This window comes from Vulpes lagopus, chromosome 3 (assembly GCF_018345385.1).
Source record: "Vulpes lagopus strain Blue_001 chromosome 3, ASM1834538v1, whole genome shotgun sequence".
In the NCBI taxonomy this organism is placed as follows: domain Eukaryota; kingdom Metazoa; phylum Chordata; class Mammalia; order Carnivora; family Canidae; genus Vulpes; species Vulpes lagopus.
This window is the reverse complement of record NC_054826.1, coordinates 102,997,639-103,023,599: the sequence shown is the minus strand read 5'-3', so window position 1 is coordinate 103,023,599 and position 25,961 is coordinate 102,997,639. Positions and strand designations below refer to the sequence as shown.

The 25,961-nt window shown below is 44.6% G+C and overlaps 1 protein-coding gene across 1 annotated transcript in view; it reads left to right on the top strand.

Annotated features, from left to right (window-relative positions):
* Nucleotides 1-8,485: 8,485 nt before the first annotated feature.
* Nucleotides 8,486-25,961, top strand: part of SDK1 (sidekick cell adhesion molecule 1) — a gene marked incomplete at its 5' end in the record, with an annotated part of 911,733 nt that continues 894,257 nt past the window's right edge. Inside the window, one exon of the mRNA XM_041750102.1 lies at nt 8,486-8,711. Coding sequence (XP_041606036.1) covers nt 8,486-8,711 — 226 coding nt within the window. The remainder of the gene's footprint in view (nt 8,712-25,961) is intronic.

The following is a 25,961-nucleotide window of genomic DNA, read 5'->3' as shown; positions in this document are numbered from 1 at the left end:
AAAATGTCTATAACAATACCTCTATGTTGCCTACTCTTCTGCAATGTGACTTTGCCTCTTCTGCATCAAGAGGTAGAGTCTAATTGCTCCTCTAAAATCTGGGCTCACCTTAGCGACTTGCTTTCCACCACTTCCATCACTTGCAGTGGAAGTGATGCAGAATGCCTTCCAAGGCTACAACAGAAAGGGCCATGTAGCATCAGGCAAACTGCCTTTCAGATGCTCCCTCTGGGAACCCAGCCACCATGCTTCAAGGAAGCCCAAACCATATATGTGTGGTCTGGTTAATAGTCCCAGTTGAGGCCAGCCTGCAGTCAGTCCCAGCTCAGGTGCTAGACATTGGTTGAAAACTTCTATGGGATTCTAGTCCTTAGCCATTTCCTTCCTGTGCCCTAATTGAACTCCTGACCCCCAGGCCCTGTGAGCAAAGTGATTGTTTCACAGCTCATTTGGGGATGAAACTGAGCCAAAAGAGAGACCGTAGCTTATTCAAACATATTCAGCTGGTGGATGGTGGAACTAGGTTAAAATCCTGCCCTCGTAGTGTTTGGTCCAGAGCTCCTTCCACCATTTATTCTGCCAAGAGGTATTTATTGTCTGTAGTGCCCCACACACTATGTTAGGCAAGGTGGCATATGGTGCCACCTGTATATAGCTCCAGCGTACAGAATGAAGGTGGGGGAAGAACATTGCAGAAAGGCTGGATACAATTTAGCTGGTAACTGGAGGTTTCCCCATGTGGACTGATCCTGAGGATGGACACCGAGGAGCTGAGTGCCTCAGGCAGTTGTCTGGGCTTAATATCAGCCCCAATCCCCTGTTCAACTTCCTGTCTTTTCCCCAATGAGATGTAGGAGCTTTCTTTTATTTGACTTAGAACTTCCTCTTTTAAACGAGATGCCCTTTTGATCAGTTCTCATCATGCTGACTGTACAGTCTGTGTCCTGCCTACTCCAAGGGCAGGAGATGGTGTCAGGAGACATGGGTTCAAATTCCAGCTCTACCTGTTTGTTGCTGGCTGGGTAACCTCAGGGAAATGATTTAAGCTTACTGAGCCTCTGTGAAGTGCATACACATACTTCCTACCTCAGAGGGGTTGCTGTGAGGATTAAATAAAGTGCTTACGTGAAAACCAGGTGGAGATGTCAATTGAATCTGTTGCTAAAGTCTGTCCCTTTCTCCAAAGTAATGTCTCAAACCTTCCACATTCTACTCTCAAAGGCTGTCCATTCTCTTCCTCTTTCTATCCTTAAAATAGTCAGGTCCTCTTTGAAGAGAGCAATAGAAGAGTGAGAAAGAAGAAAATATGAGCTACCTCTTCGTCAGCTTTGCCTGACCATTCACCAATGAAGCTGTGTCCCCCAGCCATCCCCCTGACCTCTCTTTGCAGAGGACTGGAGAGCCATCCCCTGTCCAAGGGCCACGACTTCTCTTGGGGGTCTTTAGGATCCTGAGCTATTGATTCCAGACCCCTCCTCTCAGGTCTCCTTTTCTACAGAAAAGAGAATTGCCTCAAGCCCAAATCTCACCATCGTCTACCCTCACTCAAACTTCTTAAAAATGTCACCTGCCTCTCTTGCTTCTCTCCTACCTGGGGTCATTTCAGGCTCCAACCAAAACTGCCATCACAGGCCTGGGAGGGCATTCTAATCACTAAATCCAGGACTCACTTTTCAGTCCTTAGCTTCTTAACGTTCTGCCATATTTGCCTTTGTAGATTCCTTGAAGTCACCTTTCTTCCCATCATGGGGGCACCACCTTCTTCCACCTTGCTGCCTGCCTCTGCTCCCTCTTTGTTGGCTTTACCCCCTAATATCCTCTTGTCCAATGATCATATCTGTGTGTGGACACCCCACAGACATCTCATATTTAACAGATTCAAAACCAGATCAGGTGTCTCTCCCACCCACCCCAACCCCTCCCATTCTGTCCCTCCATTTGCATTCACTCTCTTAAGAAACCAAATGGTCATTTTTTTCTGGCTGCCTGAGCTGGAAAACATGTGTCATCATCCTCCATACCAACCTATCTTATCTATGGATCCCACCTCCTAAATAACTTCTCAATCTGCCTCTTCTCTCCCTTCCAAAGGTCCCTGTCATTTCCTATTTAAATGGCACAACGGTCTCCTCTCAGGCTTCCTGGTTTCTTTTCTTTTTCTTTTTTTTAAGATTATTTATTTATTTATTCATGAGAGACACACACACACACACACACACACACAGAGAGAGAGAGAGAGAGAGAGAGAGAGAGGTAGAGAAAGAAGCAGGCTCCATGCAGGGAGCCGGACGTGGGACTCGATCCCTGGTCTCCAGGATCAGGCCCTGGGCTGAAGGCAGTGCTAAACTGCTGAGCCACCTGGGCTGCCCAGGCCTCCTGGTTTCTGATTGCCTAACCCTAACCCAGTCCATGGCCTGAATGATGTGGCTAAATCATAACTGATTATGAAACTCCCCTGTTTAAAAAGTTTCAGGAGGGCTTCATCGTTCTCATGCTCAAATTCACAAACTGAGCTTCTGCACATGGCGTTCCCTCTGCTTGGAACATCCTGCCTTCTTTTTCAGGCTGTTGATTCAACTCCTACTTATCCTTTCAGGCTTCTATTTAGACTTTACTTCCCTGGAAAACTTTCCCTGATTCCCCATGGCTGTGAGATTCTTCTCAGATGTTCCCTTAAGTGCTTTTGCTTATCATAGGATTACTCTAATTGTTTATTTCCCTCTTGCTTAGCTAGCCCTGGGGCTGGCACAAGTCAGGAAACTAATAAATACTTGTTGAAACTTAAGAAGGGAAGGAATTACTTTCCACCAATTGTTCTCAAACATTCTCAGCAAGCATCAGAGTCACCTGGTGGGCTTGTTAAACCAGCTCGCTGGCTCCACCCCCAGAGATTCTGGATTGGAGTTTCTGCTTCTGTAGTTGGGGGTGGTACCCCAGAATTTGCACTTCTAACCAGGTGATGCTGCTGATGCTGGTCTGAGTCCACACTTGAAGAATTTCTGCTTTATACATTTGAAGGCAGTCTGCAAGGTGAGGGATAGTTATTTTTAGAGAAGGCTACTAGAACCTTTTGGAGGCTTGGTATATTTCTGGTACCTCTCTTCGTAGTTTCCTTAATAAGAACATATCACAAGAGTTTGGCTTCTCAACAAGTTCTCAGAAAGCTGAATGGGCTCTAGGGTAATCAAAGCCCACACCCTATTAGGGATCAAAAGCAGCACCTGGTAGCTCCTTAATGGGTTGCCAGGCTACGGAACAAAGGTGACAGTAGGATGGGATTAGCAGCTGGCAAAGAGTTAGAATGAGCTACTGAGGCATGAAGAGAGGGTAGACCTACCATTAGAAGACTGTGGAAACCAGTTGCCAGGAATTCCCACGACCATTGCCTTGATTTGCACGTGGAAGGGCACACCATCTCCTTGCGGACAAGTTCATGCTGCAACTTGTCCTCTAATAGGACTGGGGAATATTTTTCTCAGAAGAACCACTGAGAACCCATAAGGGATATTTCTTAATGAGTTGTAGGTTAGAAAGGACTTAGGCTTATCACCATTTGCTTAAACTAACTCCATTAGTTTATTTTTTTTAATCAAAAAATACAATTCACATTTGAAAATTTAGGAAGTACAGAAGAGCATACAATTCCATGTCCCCTGAAGGACATTTTATTAAAGTTTGTCTTGCATCCTTACAGAAAAAAATAAACATAAATGGGTGTATTCTATATATACTTTTCTAACTTTAAAAGAAAAAACTGAATATAGTGAACATTTCTGCATCAAGGCTTCTAACTCTACTTCATTAACAGTCATATGAAGTTTTATTGTGTGGATGTACCATATTGTATTTAACCTTCCTAGATGCTTCCTATTTTTTGCTATTATTAGCAATCCTGCAATGGACAACCTTGGACATATATCTCTGTGTTTGTGAGGTGGAATGACTAGACCAAAGGCAATTTGTATTTAAGATTTAGCTATGAGTTGCAGGTTTCCCTCCAGAAAGGTTGTCAATTTATATTTCCACCAATAGTATCAGTGTCCATTTCCATATACCCTCAGTAACACTTCTCAGTGCTTTAACATTTTTTATAAGCCCTGTTACTTTAAATTTGCATTTCTTGGATCAATTTCTTTGGGTATTCTTCAAACACATTTTTTTCCCTTTGTATTTCTCCCTGACTTGCCTATTCAGTTCTTTGCCCCTCTTTCTACAGGGATTATTCTATTCTATCTATTTTTCTTATTGACTTACAGAAGCTATTTATATGTAGAGAGATTAATACTTTCTTTTGCTGCTTCTCAACATTTTTTTCCCCAGTGCCATACAGATGTTCTTAGTTTTTAATTTGTATACAGTAGAGTCTGTTGGTGTTCTCTGAAGTTGCATATTTCCTTTTAAAATAAAAAAAGCATAATTCTATCAGTTTAAAAAGTTTCTCTCTTTATCTCATGGCTGATTAAGAGCAAAGGATGAGAAAAAAAGGACAGAATGAAGCAAAAGGAAAATGAAGACAGGAAGAGAACAGAAAAGAGAGCTGTATTCATGTTTATTCAATACTCAGGAGATATGGAGTGATTCTCAAGCTTTAATTTATATATAAATCACTTTTTTTAAAAAAATATACAAATCACTTTGAGACCTTACTAAAATGTAGAGTCAGATTCAGTAGCTCCTGCAAGGGCCTGAGATGCTATGTTTTGAATCAGTTCTGAGGTGAGGCTGTTGGCCGGTAAACCACACCTGGAGTAGCGTAGCTTTAGGTTATGATAATGGGGAAGTGGCCTCACTGGCAGTTCTAACTCCACTGAAATGATCATTTGAAAACTCTCTCTCTCTTTTTAATTAAGCAGGGGAAATCCTAACTTTTGCTCTGGAAAGTAGGAGATAGCCACAGCTCATTTTTAAAAGAAAAGTCAGTCAGTTCTGGGTAAAATCTTAAGTCAGTAAAATCCCTCCATCTTATGGTCTTTTAGAATATATGGCTAAAGATTTTAATTTTCTTTATTTTTTTATATTTGTGGCTATAGATTTTTAAAGGTAAGTATATAAGGATGAAGTGTTCTCTCCTTGAGAACTTTTTGGGCTGGATAAAATTAAATGGAGAGATTACTTGGCTGTTTTGGGTAGAAATATTCCAGCTCTTTGCTGGCTAGTCCTCTTCTCAGGATTATAAAGGGGCTTCTCTGCATTATTATTTTTTTTTTATAATGAATAGCTGCATCCTATTCACACACCCCTAAGACCGTAGTCAAATGAGGCATGTAAAAGGCAACATTGTTTGGTGGGGGGGAAAATTCTTAGAATTAAGTACTCAGGAGGGCTTGATTCCTACTCTGGCTTTTTTTTTTTTTTTTATGATAGTCACACACAGAGAGAGGCAGAGACACAGGCAGAGGGAGAAGCAGGCTCCATGCACCGGGAGCCCGACGTGGGATTCGATCCCGGGTCTCCAGGATCGCACCCTGGGCCAAAGGCAGGCGCTAAACTGCTGTGCCACCCAGGGATCCCCCTACTCTGGCTTTAACATGGTTACTTGCTGTATGTTAAACTGCCCTAGGTTAGTCCCTGTAACTGTGAGATGAGGCGAAGTTAGAGCCCCACTGACCCAGGATGATACTGGAATAAACAATTGGAGGACCTTTGGGGGTAGCAGTGATACCAATGCTCCTCTTACAACCTATTGTATACTGGCTTAGGTTTTCCAATTTCCAAAAAAATTTCCACAAAACCTTCTCTGAATTGCAAAATAAATTGTAGCAAAAGAAGCTCTGGACATTTTTTTAAGTGTCCTGAAGTCAAGAAGTTGCCAGTGCCATATTCATGCCTCTGCTGTAAGGGCATATGGGCGTGGCTCACTATTTGCAAGGAAAATAATGGGCATATATTTCTATTTGAAATAGATGTTAAATATGGATTGTTAAATATGGATTGGACTTAACAGTTAAATATGGATTGGACTTAACTGGTGTGCAGAGCAAGGGTAGTTTGGGACAGCACTGCCAAGTTGGTATGAGGAACAGGAAACTACCATTTAGTGAGTGTGAATTATCTCATTCCCTTGTGGCAACCCTGTGAGATGGGAATTATTTCTAACTTTTTACAGGAATTTAGAGTCAGCAATTTGCCCAGATTTCACAACTAGGGAGATTAGGACCGCAAAGCCCTCAGCTCCACTTTTACCCCTTATCCCGATCTCCCAGCAGAGCAGCTTCACCTCTTTTAGCCATTGTGTCCCCAGTTGTACTAGTGACAGCAACTCTCACACAGGGGCGGGGTAGTGGTGGTGATTAGTGTCATGATGTTCCTGCTCAGGGCTAGCCCACAGTAAGTGCTCAGTGCACAGTAGGTATTATTTCTCCCTTAGGCTCTCATATAGCCCAGGGGGTTAGAAAAGACCCAGGGCTGTTGCAATGGAAAATAAACATAGACACGCCCCCTCCCAGTCTCATGCACCTGCCCAGAGGGCGCCTCTGTGCTCTGTGAGGCAGGTGCTTCCCTATGTTCTCAAGAACAGCCACCTTTCTCTCTCTCTCTTTTAAGATTTTATTTATTTATTAATGAGAGACACACAGAGAGAGGCAGAGACACAGGCAGAGGGAGAAGCAGGCTCCATGCAGGGAGCCCAACGTGGGACTCGATTCAGGGACTCCAGGATCACACCCAGGGCCAAAGGCAGACGCTAAACCGCTGAGCCACCCAGGGATCCCTAAGAACAGCCACCTTTGGGTTGCTTCTCCCTCTTCTGGTCCTCCGTGCATGGCGTGGGAAGGAGGCAGAACCCTGGGAACGGATCTAGGTCAGAGGCCACCTCTACCATTTGGCTACTGCCCTTGGGCCTCAGTTTTGCCATCTTTCCTTCACATGCTCATTCTTGAGACTTAGTGAGGGTGGACAGTGCACACAGTAGGTGCTCCGGCAGCAGGACGTAGCTCCCTAGCAGGAACCTGGAAGACAGACCCCGCTCTGCCCTAACCTCGCATGAGGCAGTACACGGAGCAAACGCAGCAAACCTGCACCCAGAGCTTCTTTGGGGATCCAGCTTGGAGCGAGGCGCGCACGCCCTGTCCCGCTGCCATCACCACTTACAAGATCTCAATCATCACATGCCCCGGGGCTCCTCCAGGCCAACTGCCAACAGCATCAGACTGTGTGTCACCTTCCAGGCCTCCTCCCACAAAAATACTGGCCTCCGAGCCTCCAGAGCTCTTAGCTCACCCCATAAACTCTGCTAATGCTTACCACATGCAGCTGAGCTGGGGCGCCCCGCCCTATATGCCCCTTTCGCGGGCTCCCCAGGCCTGGCGCAGGGAGACCCTTGCTCCCAAGGGATCCTTCTCCCTAGGGGACCCTAGGTTCCTCCCCGTTTGGAGAACTCCGTAGCGGGCCCTTCCAGCTAGAAGACCCTCCCCATAAGGGCCCCTTCCCCTAAGAGTTTCCCTCCCCCAGGAGGCCCTTCCTTCCCAGACACGACCCTGCCTGCCCTGTGCGGGAGCGGCCGGCGCTGTGGGCCCCGCAGGCCCCGCATGACCTTGGACGCCTCTCGGAAGCCGGCGTCCACTGCTGGCAACAGGCGGCGGGTCTACACCCAGCGGTGCCTTTTGTGGCTAAGAGCTGAACCTCCGGCCGCGCGTGTTTCCCGTCTGCAGCCACAGTAACTTGGCGCGTAACCACCCGAACCCCCTCTGCCCCCGCCCCGGGGAAGGGGCGCCGGGAGGGGCGCGCCCACCTGCTCCCGCCCGCCGCACGGCGCCGCCAGCCCACCTGCGCGCCCGCACGCCCAGCGCAGGGCGAGGCCGCCCCCGCCCCCGCCGCCCCCGCCGCCGCCCCCGCAGCCCGCGCAGCCCGCGCAGCCCCCGCCCGATCCGTGCGCCCAGCGCGTGCCGGGACCGCGCTGGCCTGCAGTGCGCGCCGCGCGTCCCTAGGGGGCGCAGCCGGCGCGGGAAGCCGCAGAGGCGAGCCGGCGGCCCGGCGCGAAATTCCAGGCGGGCGGGCGCGGCGAGTTTGAAAACAGGCGAGGGCGTGGGGGCGGGGCGCGAGGCCCGCGAGCCGCCTCCCCGCGGCCAATCAGCGGCGGCGGCGGGCGCGGGCGGGCGGCGCGTGCGGCCGGGCTGTGAATGGGGCGCGGCGGCGGCGGAGGGCGAGCGCCGGCGCGCGGGCGGGCGCACTTTCTCCTCAGCACCGGGCGGGGGCGGCGGCGGCGGCGGCGGCGTCTCCTCCTCAGCGCCCGCCGGACCCTTCCGGAGACGCGGCGGCAGGGGTGCCCCAGCGGCGGGGGCGCTGGGGGGAGCGTGACGGGAATTTCTCCCGCTGACAACTTCGCCGCGCCCCTCCGCCGCCCGCGGACCCCGCACCTTGCCGCCCGGCCGGCGGCCACCGCCCGCCCGTCCCGCTCGCGGGGCCCGAGGCCGGACACGGGCGGCGGCGGCGGCGGCGGCGGCGGCGGCGGCGGCGGCGGCTCCTCGGCATGGCCCGGGGCGGCGGCGGCGGCGGCGGCGCGGCGGGCCCGGGGCGGCCGCGGGGGTCCTCGCCCGGCCCCGAGCAGCGGCGGCGGCGGCGGCCCCGGGGCGCCCGCGCGGCGCCCGAGAGCCCCGGCCGGGACGCGGGGGAGCGCGGCGGGCGGCCGGCGACAAAGTTGAGCGCGGGCCGGCGGCGCGGATGGTGGGCGCTCCTGGCGCTGCAGCTGCACTTGCTCCGGGCGCTGGCTCAAGGTAGGCGCGGGTCGGGGCGCGGGGCCGGGGCGAGCCCGAGCCGTCGGGGCCGCGGGGCGGGAGGCTGGCTTGACGCAGCGGGCCGGCAGGCGCGCCCTGCGGGGTCGGGCGCCGGCGGGAGCGGAGCAGCGGGGCCCCCGCCGCTCGTCGGAGCCCGGCGTCCCCCGCGGGACCTCTGGGGCGCGGCGCGCGTCGGGTCCTGCGTCGGGTCCTGCCCGGGCCCCGACCCCGCACGGTCGCGGCGGGAGGCGGGGTGGGGGGGGCTGAGGAGGACAGGGTGAGGAGGGGGACTGAGTGGGGGAGACTGAGGAGGACAGGGTGAGGAGGAGAGGCTGAGGACAGGTTGAGGAGGGGGACTGAGGGGGGGAGGCTGAGGAGGACAGGTGGAGGGGGGAGGCTGAGGAGGGGGACTGAGGGGGGAGGCTGAGGAGGACAGGGTGAGGAGGAGAGGCTGAGGACAGGTTGAGGAGGGGGACTGAGGGGGGGAGGCTGAGGAGGACAGGTGGAGGGGGGAGGCTGAGGAGGGGGACTGAGGGGGGAGGTGAGGAGGACAGGATGGGGGGGCTGAGGAGGGGGACTGAAGGGGGAGCTGAGGAGGACAGGTGGAGGGGGAGGCTGAGGAGGGGAAGCTGGGGAGGGGAGGCTGAGGAGGACAGGATGAGGGGAGGCTGAGGAGGACAGGGGTGAGGGGGGGCTGAGGAGGGGACTGAGGGGGGAGGCTGAGGAGGGGAGGCTGAGGAGGACAGGTGGGGGGGAGGTGGGAGGAGAGGCTGAGGACAGGTTGAGGAGGGGGACTGAGGGGGGGAGGCTGAGGAGGACAGGGTGAGGAGGGGGACTGAGGGGGGAGGCTGAGGAGGGGGACTGAGGGGGGGAGCCTGAGGAGGACAGGTGGAGGGGGGAGGCTGAGGAGGAGAGGCTGAGGACAGGTTGAGGAGGGGGACTGAGGGGGGGAGGCTGAGGAGGAGAGGCTGAGGACAGGTTGAGGAGGGGGACTGAGTGGGGGAGGCTGAGGGGGGAGGCTGAGGAGGGGGACAGAGTGGGGGAGGCTGAGGGGGGAGACTAAGGAGGGGGCGGGGGTGTGTGTTGTAGACGGCCAGGAGCAAAACTTCGAGGGCCCGCCGCTTTGTCCCCCTCCTGGGCTCCCGGCGAGGGCGCAGGGGGGCCTCCAAGGGGCAGCGCAGCCCGCGGCGCCGCGGAGGACCGGCCGCCGGGGGAGCTTGCCCCTCAGTCCAGGTCCTGTTAGAGACCCTCTGGCCGTGAACCTCCGTTTCCGCCCAGGTTGGCTCTTCTGTAGAGGGTAACGCTGGGAGCCGAGGGCCGAACCGCGGGTCGCTAGGCGCGTCCTTCCGGGGAGGTGTGTAACGCGGGGGGGCGTACCCCTGCTGCTGGTGGCCCCGGTGTCCTTAGCGGCGTCAGCGGAACGCCGCCGCCCCGGGTAGGAGCTCGCAGTGCCGGCCACCAGCGCCCTAAACTTAAATTAGCTGTGCGCGGTGTCCACCGGAGGGACGTGTAACAGTTGGGATGCACTCAGGTCTACGAGGCGTGAACTCACAACCGTCCCCGGCTGGTGGAGCAACTCACGCACGGTTCTCCTGTGGATGCTGACCTCAGGGTATCTAAATCGTGGGCCTCCCTGACCCCTCCCCGGGGCTCTCCTGGCACCGGCTTTCGTGTGTCGCCGCGTGAAAACAAATTGCCATGTTTCTGGTAAACTCCATAGCTAGGAAAATTTTCATTTCACTCGTGTGTGTGTGTGTGTGTGTGTGTGTGTGCGCGCGCGCGCGCGCGCTTTTTGCCTAATAACTGACTTGGGTAGAAAAGCGTTTATTAAGTCATTTTGTAAAATGGGATCTGTAGATTGCTAGAGAAGCCAGCTAGGTTCGGATGAAGAAATCCTCATCACTTAGGGCTGACTTTTAAAATAGAAATGGTGTTTATTACTGTTTTCCTTTTTTTTTTTCCCTTTTTTAAAACAGTGACTTGCACTTTGCAGTAAGCCCTGTACATTTATTTGAAGATTTGTGCACAAGTTTGTGGTGGGGAAATTTGGGGGTTTGAAGTATAGTACAAGAATTTCAAGTCATCAGTTGCACTCCTAAGACTGAAAAATGCGTCCCATTTTTACAGCTGTAATGCTAATGAAAATACATAATTAAAATGCACTAAGGCGACAGTTAAACTTTGTTAAGAATATTTTATTCCTTGTTGCAAGGGAAAACATTGGTACCTGTTTTACATTTATATGGTTTATGAAAGTGTACAGGTCTTTTAGTGTAAAATTTCAAATGGGTTGTCACAAATTTTAAATTCATTGACAGGCTTCTGTTCTCTGTGCTCTGTGAAATGTGTAATATATCCATCATTTTTTATATCATATTGAAAATTCATATTACTGGGGAGATGTCACCATTTGACAAAAGCTCATGTATCTTGAAAATGAAAATTCTGGTGCTGCTATAGAGATTTCTGATGGGATGATGAGTTGGTCATATGCAAGGGAATATATTCTCTTGAATCTTATCAGATAAAATGTAACATTCTAAATGGAATACTTAACAGGAAGCTGGAACTGGTCATAAGGACCATATTACTGTGTAACTAGGTAAAGCATTTCCTAATATCTCTTTGTTTTTCTTCTAATGGTGTTTCACGTGGTTAGGCTTGCTCTTGATAGTTTGGGAGAAAAGTGCAACACTGACTAGTAAAACTTACATGTAGTTGTATAATTGGCTGTTATGTGAAATACCAGGTTCAGACCTGCCAAATATAACTATAATGTCTTGAGGCTTCTTTCTGTACGGTTATGAGAATTTTGGAGTTATACTCTGCTGATTGGTGTGTTTATAACACTTCTAGATTCCTAAAGATTTAAGTCTTTAATTCTGAAAGGCAGGTGGCAATGCATGCCTTCTTTATATTGTCCACCAAGGATCCAGACCTGAGTGAGTTTAAGTAGGCTCCACAACCAATATGGGGCTTGAACTCCTGACTCTGAGGTCAAGAGTCGTCTGCCCCACTGACTGAACCAGCCAGGTGTCCCAGACCTGAGTGTGTGTGTGTGTGTGTGTGTGTTTTTTAATAAATTAATTTTTATTGGTGTTCAATTTACCAACATACAGAAAAACACCCAGTGCTCATCCCGTCAGGTGTCCCCCTCAGTGCCTGTCACCCATTCCCCCCCAACCCCCGCCCTCCTCCCCTTCCACCACCCCTAGTTCGTTTCCCAGAGTTAGGAGTCTTTATGTTCTGTCTCCCTTCCCTGATATTTCCCACACATTTCTTCTCCCTTCCCTTATATTCCCTTTCACTATTATTTATATTCCCCAAATGAATGAGAACATACTCTGTCCTTCTCCGATTGACTTACTGCACTCAGCATAATACCCTCCAGTTCCATCCACGTCGAAGCAAATGGTGGGTATTTGTCGTTTCTAATGGCTGAGTAATATTCCATTGTATACATAAATCACATCTTCTATATCCATTCATCGTTCGATGGACACCGAGGCTCCTTCCACAGTTTGGCTATTGTGGACATTGCTGCTAGAAACATCGGGGTGCAGGTGTCCCGGCGTTTCATTGCATCTGAATCTTTGGGGTAAATCCCCAACAGTGCAATTGCTGGGTCGTAGGGCAGGTCTATTTTTAACTCTTTGAGGAACCTCCACACAGTTTTCCAGAGTGGCTGCACCAGTTCACATTCCCACCAACAGTGTAAGAGGGTTCCCTTTTCTCCGCATCCTCTCCAACATTTGTTGTTTCCTGCCTTGTTAATTTTCCCCATTCTCACTGGTGTGAGGTGGTATCTCATTGTGGTTTTGATTTGTATTTCCCTGGTGGGAAGTGATGCAGAGCATTTTCTCATGGGCATGTTGGCCATGTCCATATCTTCCTCTGTGAGATTTCTCTTCATGTCTTTTGCCCATTTCATGATTGGATTGTTTGTTTCTTTGGTGTTGAGTTTAATAAGTTCTTTATAGATCTTGGAAACTAGCCCTTTATCTGATAGGTCATTTGCAAATACCTTCTCCCATTCTGTAGGTTGTCTTTTAGTTTTGTTGACTGTATCCTTTGCTGTGCAGAAGCTTCTTATCTTGATGAAGTCCCAATAGTTCATTTTTGCTTTTGTTTCTTTTGCCTTTGTGGATGTATCTTGCAAGAAGTTACTGTGGCCAAGTTCAAAAAGGGTGTTGCCTGTGTTCTTCTCTAGGATTTTGATGGAATCTTGTCTCACATTTAGATCTCTCATCCAATTTGAGTTTATCTTTGTGTATGGTGCCAGACCTGAGTGTTTTAGAAGGATGTCTTCTGAGGTGAAGGATGGCTGGGTCATAAGTATCATATGTTTAGTCTCTGATGCCCTAGTTTTACTGCTAGACCTTTGATAGGCTTATTGATTCTGGTAACGTTTAGTATATAGACTCCTGTGTTCATTATAGCTTCGTGTGTTAAAAGTTTATATTCATCATCAGGCTGAATGAGGTAGAAATGCCCTTCTCGGTTATTGCCCTGGGGTTCATAGTTTTCAGTTTCTCCTTTGGAGTTATCTCCGGTTGTTTAGAGTGATGGTTCTCGAACTTTGGTATGTATCAGAATTACCTGGGGAATTTGGTGATCCTGTAGAACCATAGCTTGCTTTCCAAGTGATTTTGATAAACACGGGGTTGGAGAGCACTGCGCTAGATTGCCTCATGTTTTTCCTCATTCTGGTCACTTGGTGTTTTCTTGGAACCTTTCTAGCTCCATGTTTCTCCAATTTGGGGAGTCACGGGAACTTTAAACCATACTGGAGCCTGGATCTCTTTCCTACAGTTTGAGGTTTGACCTGGGCATCAGATTTAAAAACTCAGGTGATCCTGGGCCCCCCCAGTGGTCCAGCGGTTTAGTGCTGCCCTCGGCCAGGGGTGTCATGAACAAATAAATAAAATCTAATAAAATAAAATAAAATCTCAGGTTATCCTAATGTGCAGTCAAGATTGAGACCCATTGCTCTCACCCTTAAATGAGATTACATGATGCAAGTTCTCTTTTAACCTTGTTGCTGGCCTTGTGGTTCTGTAGTATCCCAGTAGCCCGCAAATTCCAGTGACCTTTATATACTTTGAACCTTTCACTGAAACTTGTTCCATGTTCATGATCTCAAACTTTGAAGTTTTTCCCTAACTTAATCAGCTTTTAATCACTTATTCTATTTATTCTACTGTTGTGCTCCTACTTTGTTTTAGTGTGGGGTATGCATCAGAATCACCAGTGATATTTAAAAATACAATCATCTGGGCTCTGTCTCTGACCTGGAGAATCTCTGGAGCATGAATTTGTGCGTTTAAAAAAGCTCCACAGGTGATGCTTGGATCTTGTGCTCCGGTTTTCTCCTTGCGTTGGCCAGTTCCATAATTCCACTCAGTTCTGTGTCATCATTAGTCTGACTCCATGTGGTCTAGATGCTTACCTGGACTACTTTTCTCAGGCCAATTCCCAGGCTTAAGTAAAGTCTACTCATTAGGCTTCCCTGTCCCTGATTTGCTGAAGTCACAAAACTGTGCTAATTGGGTTTGCTGCAAATCTAGCTTCTTTTGGGGGCTTTATGCTTTTATTACCTCAGAAGCTTTTGGTTTCTCCTGTTCTTTTTAGACCCCCTTTCTCTCTCAACTTCATCGTTTGACTTTGATCTGGAACTTGAGTTCCAGACTACCTGTTTCACTGGAGAATCTTCATATAGAGTGCTACACTAAGTGCATGCTCAGATACTCACTGATTAGATTTTATTAGATCACTGCATGTTTAACAGATGGCAACTGGCCACTTGGTTGGTAACTGTCTTGTAAATCCAGTAATAAGCAATTATCACCCTCTATGCAGCCTTATGTATAGCCACCTGTAGCTAACCTTTATTGAGCCCTTCTTACGTGCCAAGCACTAAGTGCTTTATAAGTAGGCTCATTTACTCTTCACAACAACCCCTGAGAGGTAGGTAGCATTTTGTACTCATTTTACCTTTGGGGAAACTGAGGCACTGAGATGTTAACTAGTTGGCTTGAGGTCCTGAGACTAGTAGTGATGGAGCCAAAATGGGAAGCAGGCTGCTTGATCCATAGTCTGTTCATAACCTCTAGCTCTAGGCTGTGGTGCCTTCCATGTAATCTGGAGTTTTCTATGGGAAGGGAGAGCAAGCAGATCAATACTAAGGAAACATGGTGGTTGATGTTTTCTAAATACTGTTACTGGACCTCAAATTTCAGGTTACTTTACTTACGCTTGTCATTGTTAAATCCCATTAGATAATTCAGAAGATAGAAAAGAGGAAATACGTATAACCCCTTCCATATACCCACCTCTCTCCCATAGTAAAATGTTGCCATTTTGGAGTTTTTCTTCACAAAGGATTTTTTTTTTCATACTGTAATTTTCATAATTTTCAAATTCCAACTGAGAATAGGTTGTGGCAGTTTGTTGGCAGATTTGAATGCCCCAGAATTGACCGATGGGAGCGTACCAGCCATTTCTTTGAGGAACAGTTGGAAAATTCTTTTAGCTGCATTCGAGTCCTTTATATGCAAATAAAGAGGTGGGGTTTGTGAGGTACAGAATTTTGTTAGCATGCCTTTTATCTTACCCTGATTCAGTTTAGCTACATACTGGGATTATACCTTACTAGGAAGTTTCCTGTGCCCATAAATATTGAGGTCAAAGTGGAACTCTGACCAGTTAGATGGGTAATTGAGTGGAATCAAGTAAGATGTTAAATTCTACCTACCAGTTGACTTTATATTATTTCCACTCTTCAGAATCCTTGCATATTTTTTGTTCTGAAACACGGACTTGGAGCCGTCTTCTTGGTGTCCCCTAGATCAGAGACGAGTTATGTTGGTTGACTGACTCCACAGAAAGGAACAGACTCAGAGTGAGTAGGAAGACAGAGAAACTGGATTTTGACTAGGTCACAGCTTAAATTTCTACAAGAAGTAATAAAAGCTATAGTTTTTTTTTTTTTAAGATTTTTAATCTTAAATAATCTTTATACCCAGCGTGGGGCTTGAACTAACAACCTCAAGATCAAGAGTTGCATGCTCTTCCAACTGAGCCAGCCAGGTGTCTCTAAAAGCTATAGTTTTTTTTTTTTTTTAAACAATTTATTTATTTATTTTTTTATGATAGTCACAGAGAGAGAGGCAGAGACATAGGCAGAAGGAGAAGCAGGCTCCATGCACCGGGAGCCCCACGTGGGACTCTATCCCGGGTCTCCAGGATCGCGCCCTGGGCCAAAGGCAGGCGCCAAACCGCTACGCCACCCAGGGATCCCCTAAAAGCTGTAGTTTTAAGAGTAGACTCTTGAAGTCCAAATCCATGCAAGGTGAGTAAAGCTGAGGGTAGGGAATAAAAATCAGGTTGAAAAGTATATTATAAAGGGGAGTTAAAGTAGAATTATTTCTTAAAAATTGAAGATGTTTAAATTTTATTTGGTTAAATATTCTTACTAAGTGATGATACATTTCTGCCTAATATAACAGCATTTTCATTTGCATAGTTTTTTAAAATTATAGTTATCTGAGAACCTAGTTATAAAATTTTTTTTTAATTTTAGATCTTTAAAAATAGTTGTAGATCTTTTTATAAAAAGGGCATAAACATTTGTGCCCATGATCCTGATAGACCAATATATTTTGTCAACTGGGACAGAGAATATGGCACCTCCTGCTATCCTTTTGTACTAGCACATATACATTAGTCTTAAGGTTTCAGTGAATCTCTGAAATGCAGAAGTCTGTCAGAGTTGGACAGATACTTGCTTGCCACTTGATCCTGGATCTAAGACCAGTTTTGGAGAAATATGTTAGTCTTAGAGATTCATTGTATTAACACTATTCTTGCTATATCCAAATTTAAGAATGAATAAATGATGTTATGGGAGCACTTCTTTAGGAAACCTTAGTTACTTAGATTTGCTATTCTAGTATTCAGGTGGTCTGGCCTCTTGACAGGCATCTCTCTCTCTCTCTCTCTCTCTCTCTCTCTTTTAAGATTTTATTTTTTCATGACAGAGAGAGAGAGGTAGAGACATAGGCAGAGGGAGAAGCAGGCTCCATGCAGGGAGCCCAATGTGGGACTCCATCCCGGGACTCCAGGATCACACCCTGGGTCAAAGGCAGGTGCTAAACCGCTGAGCCACCCAGGGATCCCTTGACAGACATCTCTAAAGCTTTAGCTTTCCCCCTGTCCCTACAATCTTTTGTGGGAATGAGAATATTTTTGTAAAGTTTTGCTGGAAACCTGGATGTGGTGAGTGGAAAAGGCGATGGGCTGTCAGTAGACCTGGTTTTTATTTCACTCTAACTTGCAATATGAGCAAGTCTGTTGGCCTCTTTGGGTCTGTTTTCTCACCTGTGAAAGGAGGGGGTTAGACTAGATCTTCAAAATGGTTCTGCTCTGCTTTTTATTTTTTATTTTTTTAAGACTTTATTTATTCATGAGAGAGACAAAGAGAGGCAGAGACATAGGCAGAGGGAGAAGCAGGCTCCTCACAAGAAGCCCAGTGTGGGACTCGATCCTGGGACCCTGGGATCAGGCCCCAAGCCAAAGGCAGGCACTCAACTGCTGAGCCACCCAGGCATCCCTGCTCTGCTTCTTTGATCTTCTGTATGTTGTCATATCCTTTCTGCCCTTTACCAGATTTTGTAAGTTTGTCTGCTATCTGGGGATTCTGGAACTCTGTGTGCCTTAGCTCTTAGAACCTAATTCTCTTCATTTTACTTTTTCCAGGGTGTTTATAGTATCAAAGACAACTAAGATGCAATATAGTATTTCTGCCGTCTAGCGCATGATGTATTTACTCTAGCCTGAAAATGGTTCATGTTCAAAACTTTAGGTTCTGTGAAATGAATTAGTGCCATAATTTATCAGTGTAAGCCTGCAGTTTGGGGAAGTAAATTTCCTTAAAAATATGAAATGCTTACTTATTTAAATGGCTTTAAGAAGAAAGGGCAAGAGCAATTGAAATCTACTGGAGGTAATTAATACAGAGAGAAATTTAAAAAGATATGAAATAGTGATGGATATGAGAATGTTTATGTTTCTAGGACAGTGACCGTCAGTAATTTAAAGAGATTGGTAGATGGTGTTTGTTGATGTTTCTGTGCTCAACCTAATGTTATGTTGGTTAATTGCATTCCTTAGGGACTTTAGTAAATCAAAAGGGTCTCCAAATTAACATAAAAACTATTTTTCACTCTAACAGCCTTAGCTGGCACTCTATTGATATACAGTGTCTACTGAAGATAACAACTATCAAATAATCCAATTTCTTGACAATATGTGTCAGTCAAGTAAATCTTTTAATTTGCTGATCTTTGGAGATTAGTATGTTGAACATAGGATAAGACTATAGCCCATGCACTGTTTTTGGCTTTACTAAATATATACATATATATATATATATATATATATATATATTTTAACTGATAAGGCCAACCTTTGGAGATATGGGCTGTAGAGAATAGGCTAGACTTGTGGGCACATATTACATGGACAAAATTAACCTTTGGTGCACTGCTCTGTTACCGCTTTTCCTTTTCAGAACTCTCCTCTGTATTCTAGACATGATTTCTTATCATGCAAGTTTGGAAGCTGTCAGATATGTAAGCTTGATTTTACAAAGATGAACGATCTTTCCAAGAAAAAAAAATATAGGGAGGTAACCAACGGCTTGGCTATGCCAAGAAGAGTTGCCATTATGTATGTATATATGTATATACATATTTATTTATAGAGCACATGGGTGATGGTGGAGGGTCAGAGGAAGAAGTAGAGGGAGAATCTTAAACAGAGGCTCCTCATCCAGTGAGGAGCCCTACATGGGGCTTTAGCTCATGACCCTGAGATCATGACCTGAGCCAAAATCAAGAGATGGGTGCTTAACCACCCAGGTGCCCCAGTAGTTGCCTTTACTAAGAGTAATTGGGGAGGGAATTTTAGCAATCCAAATAGAAGACTAGTTAGGAAAAAGCTAGATTTCAGGTAAGGAAGGGTTTCATAGCTTATAACCTACTTAGATAAGGATGCTCATCTCCAGAAGTATAGTTTCTGTGGGTTTTTTTAGTGTGATCTTTAATTTATTTTGTATATCTGTGGTTTACTCATCAAAGAGGGCCTATTTTCAAAGCAAAGGTCGGTTCTATTTGCCTTCTCCCTAGGTGTTACATGTGATGGAAAAAGGATAGGAAATTTTTATTTTGTGGACCAAAGCCCTTCTATACAATGAGTGTCAGTGTTGATTTAATACATGAACCACCAGATGGCAATAGAAAAAGTGTTTATAGAGGGTATAATCTGTAGTTATCACAGCTAACTTTTTTCCTTCCACAGCTAAAAGTAGTTACACTACTTTTCAGTATACTTACGTGATACATAAAATATTTGGCCATGAGCAGGGTGATTTTATACCTGACAATGCAAATAACAACCAGCAAATAGAATAGTGGTAAAATGTTACTAGAAAAAGACAATTCCTTTACACAAACACATGTATAAACTGTTCCTGGAGGGAGTAGATTTCCAAATATGCAACTTTATGATTTATATTACTGTATAGTTATGCTTTTACTTCTAATGTTTTTGTTCAGTAGTTAGCTTTATAGTAACTGTGACAATTGCAGAACATAAAAGAAAACATGGTTCTTACCCTACAGTATTTTATTTAACACCTTTTAAAGGAGATACATGAGTTTACAAACATATTTATATATTTTCTGGCCAAAGGTATTTTTATTTTATGTAGAATCTGTTTTATTTTGCCTTGTAGGCATGTCCCCTTTTTCTCAGTCTGTCTTCATGGCTCTTTCAAGGTTTCTTTCTTTCCTTTTTCTTAACTAAGATTCTTGGCTAGAAGCTAGAAACTCAGTCTGAATTACTTAAGAAAAAAAAAAAGATTTCATTGGAGACATCCTAGGGTATCACAGTGTAACAAGAATACCCTGAAACTTTGCAAATTTAGGATTCAGCTCCACCTTAGGAATAACTAGAGCCAAGTGTTCAAAACCTCTCAGGTATTGTCCTCTCTGTCATCCTCTCTCAATTTGCTTCTTTCTGTTCCTGTATTGGTGTCATTCTTGACTGTTAGTGAAAATTGGCTTTACCGTTGGGACTCAAATTCAGCTATTGTCAATCTTTGCATTTCTAATGCTTCAGAATCTTAAATAAAAGATTGACTTATAACTTTGGTCCTGAGTCTAAAATCTGTGAAATGGTTAAATTAATATTTTAAAAGTATAATCTCAAAAAGGAAAAAAAAAGCATTTTGGTTGCAAAAGTGAGAGTAGATTTGAAAAAACCAGAATGATACATAAGTTAGTCTATCTCAGCAGCTGAGGTTGGAGAACGTGGTTGCTTGGGCTATATTGGGTAGTGTTGGAGAGAGACAGAGGTAGATGTTGTAGAGACTGATTTAGGAGGCAAAAAAAGAAAACAAAACAAAAGAAAAAAACCCAAAACGACAGGACTTGATAAGGTAATAGGTTGGATATGGAAGGTGAATGAGAATATGTCATGGGTGATGAGGTTTCTGAATTGCATGACTAGTTGGTTAGTGCAATCATTTGCTGAGATTGGACTACTTCAGTTTGGGCTGTATGGTCCTGATTGTGGTTCTTGATATGTTAATGCAAGGTACTTATGAGGTATCCAAACAGGTGTTAAGAAGGTATTAAATAGATGCTTTTCTGTCAGGTGAGATCTGGGCTTTTGCTGTAAATATTTATGGAGAAGTTATAGCCTATTGTTTAAGAGAATGATATTGGCTTAAAATAAAACCTACTCAGCCATTTGCTAGTTGTGCTTCCAAGGTTGGCTGCTTAGTCATCTTTTACCACTTTTTCTCATCCTTGAAGTAAGTATAGTAATTGCATCTACTTTATAGAGCTGCTGTAAGGATCATTTGATATGGTTGCAGGTAAGGTGTTTAGCACCTTAGCATGCATCTGGTCAGTGCTAGGTGGTGGTCTTATTCTTTATACCTTTGTGGACAGGAATCGTGCCTCATTCACCTATTTTCCTATAGTACTAGATATTAATGAGCCACTGTAGGGCAGAGTGGGGAGTGCAAACAGTAGACATGACTGGAGCATAGTGATTTAACCTGGTTATGACTTTATAAATTGATGGAGGAAGAGATTGGAGTGATGGGAGTAAGTTAGGGAATGGTGGTAATATTGGAGTAAGTATTTGGACTGGGGTGATAGTGGGGTGGCAAAATTGGAATAGTATTGCTGTGGGTAGGTGACTAAGATGAGGAGCAAGAAAAGACCATTGGATTTGATTAGGCAGGAAATGTTGATCTTTTTGAGTATAATTGCACTAGAGTTCTAGGATTGTAAAGCAGATTGAAGTTGATTACAGAATGAATGGGTAGTGAGAAAATGGAATCTACAGGTGTGTTCTTTGTTAAAATTATCTGTTGAAATTCTCAAAAAAAAAAAACTATGAAGACATTTGGAGTGTGTAGTGACAAAATGATCTTAAAATGCCTTGGGAATATTTATTCCAATTTGGAAACTGTTCTCAAGGCTGAAAAAAAATTGGCTGTTGTCATCTGGCAGAACGGTAAGTAATCATCACAATTTTCTGAAGTGATCATTTTAGTTTCATACTCTGTGACTATTACAGGCTTCTAGCAACATTGCCACCAGAGGTGATATGGAATATTTCTACTCATACCTTGCTACTAACACATGGAAACTGTGGACAAAATATCCTAAGGGCAAACAAAAGGATTCCTGAGTCTGAAAGACCAGGAAATCCCAGGTGCCAGAAGTGAAAGGAGAAGTCAAAGCCCACATTATAATAGGGAGCTCAAGGCCTGCTCTGGTCTCAGATCTGGATGCAGCCTCCAAGAGCTTGGTTTTGAGGGTGTCATGAAGGAATAGGAGGCATGGCCTTAGGTCTCCATGAAGAAGGAAGGTAGGGTTGAGGTCTTCCTACATAAAACTTAGAAGGATGTCCGTCTGTGAAAAGAAGACTAGAAAAACCTGGTCCAAGAAAGTGCAAAGAAACGTGTCTTTCTTGGGATTGTATGTAATTAGAAGTGAAAAGAGAAACATCTGAATCCCAAAGCTGTACATCACATTGAGGGTGGGTTAAAATTTAACATTTCTTACAGTGCAAACTAATCCTTAAGCTGAGACATTAGCATGAAACATGGTACAGAACTATGGAAACCAGTGGAGTCCTTAGAAATAAGTGTGAAACTGTCCTGCAGAGCAAATGAAAAACCTGGGACTCTCAGTGAAGAAACAGTTCATGCTAAAGGTGAACTTGCAGTAAAAAATTACCAGCTACAGAAGGAGATGAATCAGTATAAAGGAGAGTGGACAGGTGTTTTAAGTTGGAGAATTGGTACTCCAAGAGGTACTTGCAGGACATAAGACAGATTCCTTGGTTAAGATTATTAGAGATACAAGGGATAAGACTATAATGAAAGAATATCACAGATTAGAAGATTTGGAACAGGACCAAAGAGAACTTAGAGAAATGAAAATTATGGTCTTTAAAAATAAATTCAGTAGACAGGTAAAACAGCTGAGTAGTATAATTGAGCAAATTACTGATTTTTTTTTTAAAGATTTTATTTGAGAGAGCATGAGTGGATAGAAGGAGAGGGAGAAGCAGACAGACACCCTGCTGACTTGGGAGCCCAACGTGGGGCTCCATCCCAGGACCCTGCGATTAGACCTGAAGGCAGACTTAAGCGACTCAGCCACCCAGGTGACCCCAAACTACTGATTTTTAAGGAGGTCTGAAGACATTGTTTGGAATAAAGTACTGAAGGGTGAGAAGATGGAAAATGAGTTGTTGAGACTCATGAACTTTTTTTTTTTTTTTTTTTTTTTAAGATTTATTTATTTATGATAGAGGCAGAGACACAGGCAGGGGAATAAGCAGGCTCCATGCTGGGAGCCCGACGCGGGACTTGATCCCAGGACTCCAGGATCGTGTCCTGGGCCAAAGGCAGGCGCTAAACCGCTGAGCCACCCAGGGATCCCCGACACTCGTGAACTTTTAATATGAACGTCTGTTACTGCCTTCCCCAAGCTTCCAGGAAGAGGAAATGGGGGGAGGCACTATCTAAAGATATAATGACTAAAAAATTTCCATAATAAATGCAGGGCCTAAGTTCTGAGTTCCAAGAAGTACAGTGAACCCCAAGCAGGCTAAATAAAAATAAATTTATACTGAAACATATTGTAGATGAAACACTAGAAACAAGATAGAACCAACCTCAGGAAAACTGTTGTCCAGACTGGCAGGCCTTTTGAGTCCATACACAGTAATATTAAGGAGTAAGTTAAAGTCTTTCTAGATAAAAACAAAGATCACTCATAGACTAGCTGGAGGAACTAGTAAAAGGTGTACTTTAAGAAGAAAGAAATTGAAACCAGAGGAAGGAGTGAGATGAAAATAGCAAAATGTGAAGTGTTAGGAAGCAGTTTCTCAGATTTACTCTTTTATATGCCTGTGGTTTGAGAAAAGTGGGCATTAGCAGTTTCTACTGATGTAGAGTGGGACAGGTTAGTTTAAGAGTGAGGGCAGCAGAGTTCATTTAGTGCTTACTGAGGGCTTTGAGGGAACAAGACACTGTAAAGCAATAAAGCTACAATGATAAAACACAGTTCCTTCCTTCATGGAGCTTATTGCTTATTGAGGTGGAGACACACTGACAAAATATAGGATAATTGATGGTGAAGAGCCCTGTAGCTGTGGGAACGGTTTAGAGCCTGGGAGATGAGCTTCAGCAAGATACAGGGATACAAGTAGGCCATGTTAGAGTCTGGGGGTTCCCATTAGGACTTGGGAATTCAGAGATTCAGATAGAAAGAAATCAAGCAACCGGAGTGAGGAATTTTGATAGGATTTTGCCAGGTAGAAGGACCAAACATCAAGATTTTTGTGTTTAGCCAGCACATTCCAAAATGGCCTTCTTTACATTCTGAATTGTGGTCTTATGTGTGAAAAAAATTGAACTTGGATCTTACTTAGCAGGGAGCTAGGTTAAATGCACAAGGATAATTTGAAAAAGAGCATACATATAGAGGAACATTGTTAAGATATGAAGAAACTCAGTGGATCAGAATTAATAGAGGTGAGAATGTAGACATTTGTGATTTGTGGCAACTTGATATTACTGGCTGGTTGTTTTTAACCAACAAACCACCGGTCTTTAAAAACTACTTAAATCTAGTGTCACAATATGATAGGTAGAAGGAGGTCATTTGTATCTCTCACTGCTGTTCTCTGTGGAATCAAAGGTATGAGAAACATAAGTTGTGATGTTGCTTCTGTGTTGGAGATGTAGTGAGTGAAAATTTATAATTTAGTATTTAATTAGCTTCAGATGCAGCTTAAGTTTTCTTTTTTTTTTAAACCACAATTTCTTTGCGTCAAAAGTTGTTTGTTCTTGGGTAAATCAATGGAATTTCATCATAGATACTATCGACAATAAGCACGTTTGGGGGAAAAAAAATACAAAACCAAGCCAAAACAACAAAACCCCAGCCAGACCTCATTTTTTCTGTAATTTCTCCCAAATTGGCTTAGGAGGAAACATTGGAAGTCCTGACCTGTTCTGACTCTCATTCCCCCATTTCAGGGAACAGGTTGGCTTGGTTGGTATCCTCTGTCTATATGTGTTAGCAGTGGGTGACCCTGACCAAAATGATGAGGATCTGAATTTTTCTGGCATATTTTCTAGTGACTGATGCAGCACAGGAGGAAAAACTACCTGTACTGTGTTGGTATTAAGTATGTTTTAGAAGTGGATCTAATTGACATGGAAAGATGTTCAGAATACGCTAAGTGAAAAATGAGATTATAGCATGATTTGTACAGTGTAATAGCTTGTCTTTATTGAGTGCTTCTCCTGCACTGGGTACTGCAATAGCGCCTTTCTATGGTAGTATATTTCTGGCCTTGTTAGAGCTCTATTCTGTGGATGGAGAAATTGGGGTGCAGATAGGTTAAGGTCACCACTTAATAAGTAGTGAACCTGGGATTGGAACAGATTTGGCTGACCCCAGAGCTCCTGCTTGGCACTGTGCTGCCCTGTGCATGTGATCTGAGCACATGTGGTGGGGAGTTTCTCTGATACGGGGGCATTTATACGTGCATAAACAGGAAAGGGGCTGGGAGGCAGCACATTGAGATATGAATTTTAATACCAGCCTGTCTCTTGGTGAGTAGAAATATGGGAGTTTTGTTTTACTTTTCTCTATTTCCTGTCTATAATGGGGCTTAGATTGCTTTTGAAATACATAATATAAAATCTTAAAAGTATAATAGGTTTAAAAAGTAATGGGGATGTAATATTAAGTCAGAAACAGAAAATTGTTTTATAATCTATGCAGCAAGTGTGAATGAACAGACCAGCCTGTCTGGAAAGTGTGTCTCTGTGTTATGGGAAAAATTTCTGAATGTTCTAATTTTCAAACAGTATGCATTTATAACTTTAAAAAAATTATGAAAAAAAATTAAAAAAATTATGAAAGTTATTAACCATAATGCAGTATTGGTGGATTTTAGGAGGAGTATGGTATTAAAGTAGTTTAATGGTTCATGCTGAGATTCCATTACTGGGTACCTGAGATTTTGGTGTGTTTTTCTGTTGGAGGGAACTTACTTAAATTATTGTTTTGGGTCTTATTTTGCTCATTTATTTGAAAAGACATGCAGTATCTTAAATGATAGACTCCCTGGAAGAGCAAAAACTACTTTGAAAGATGGATGGATAAACACATTTGTACTATCGATATCTGTTTAGTGCTGCTTGATCTTTATTTTATGACACTGGTGTCAAATTCTCCCAGTAACAACTCTAATATCAAACTTCAATAAATTGAAGTTTTTATGGTATTATATACAAAAAACTTGAAGGATATAATTGTAAATAAAGATTAGGAGTAATTTTAATTTGAAATATTTTACATAAATTAACTTAATGCATTTATATTAGATACATTATAAATTAAGAGAGTGTTAGGTATGAATGCGGTAGTGTGGCAGGCAACACTTAGGGTGGCACCTGGCTTATAGAAATGTATCATTTTCTGACAATGGTCCTGGTAAACAGCAGGGGCCTGTTAGCCATTTCTCTTCTGTGTCATCTCTCCAATTGTTTTCATGATGCTCTGTGAATCTCTGTAGCCCCAGAGCTGCTCTGATTCTTGCCTATCCTTAAGTACAGATGTTCTGCTTTTCCTCGTCTGTTTC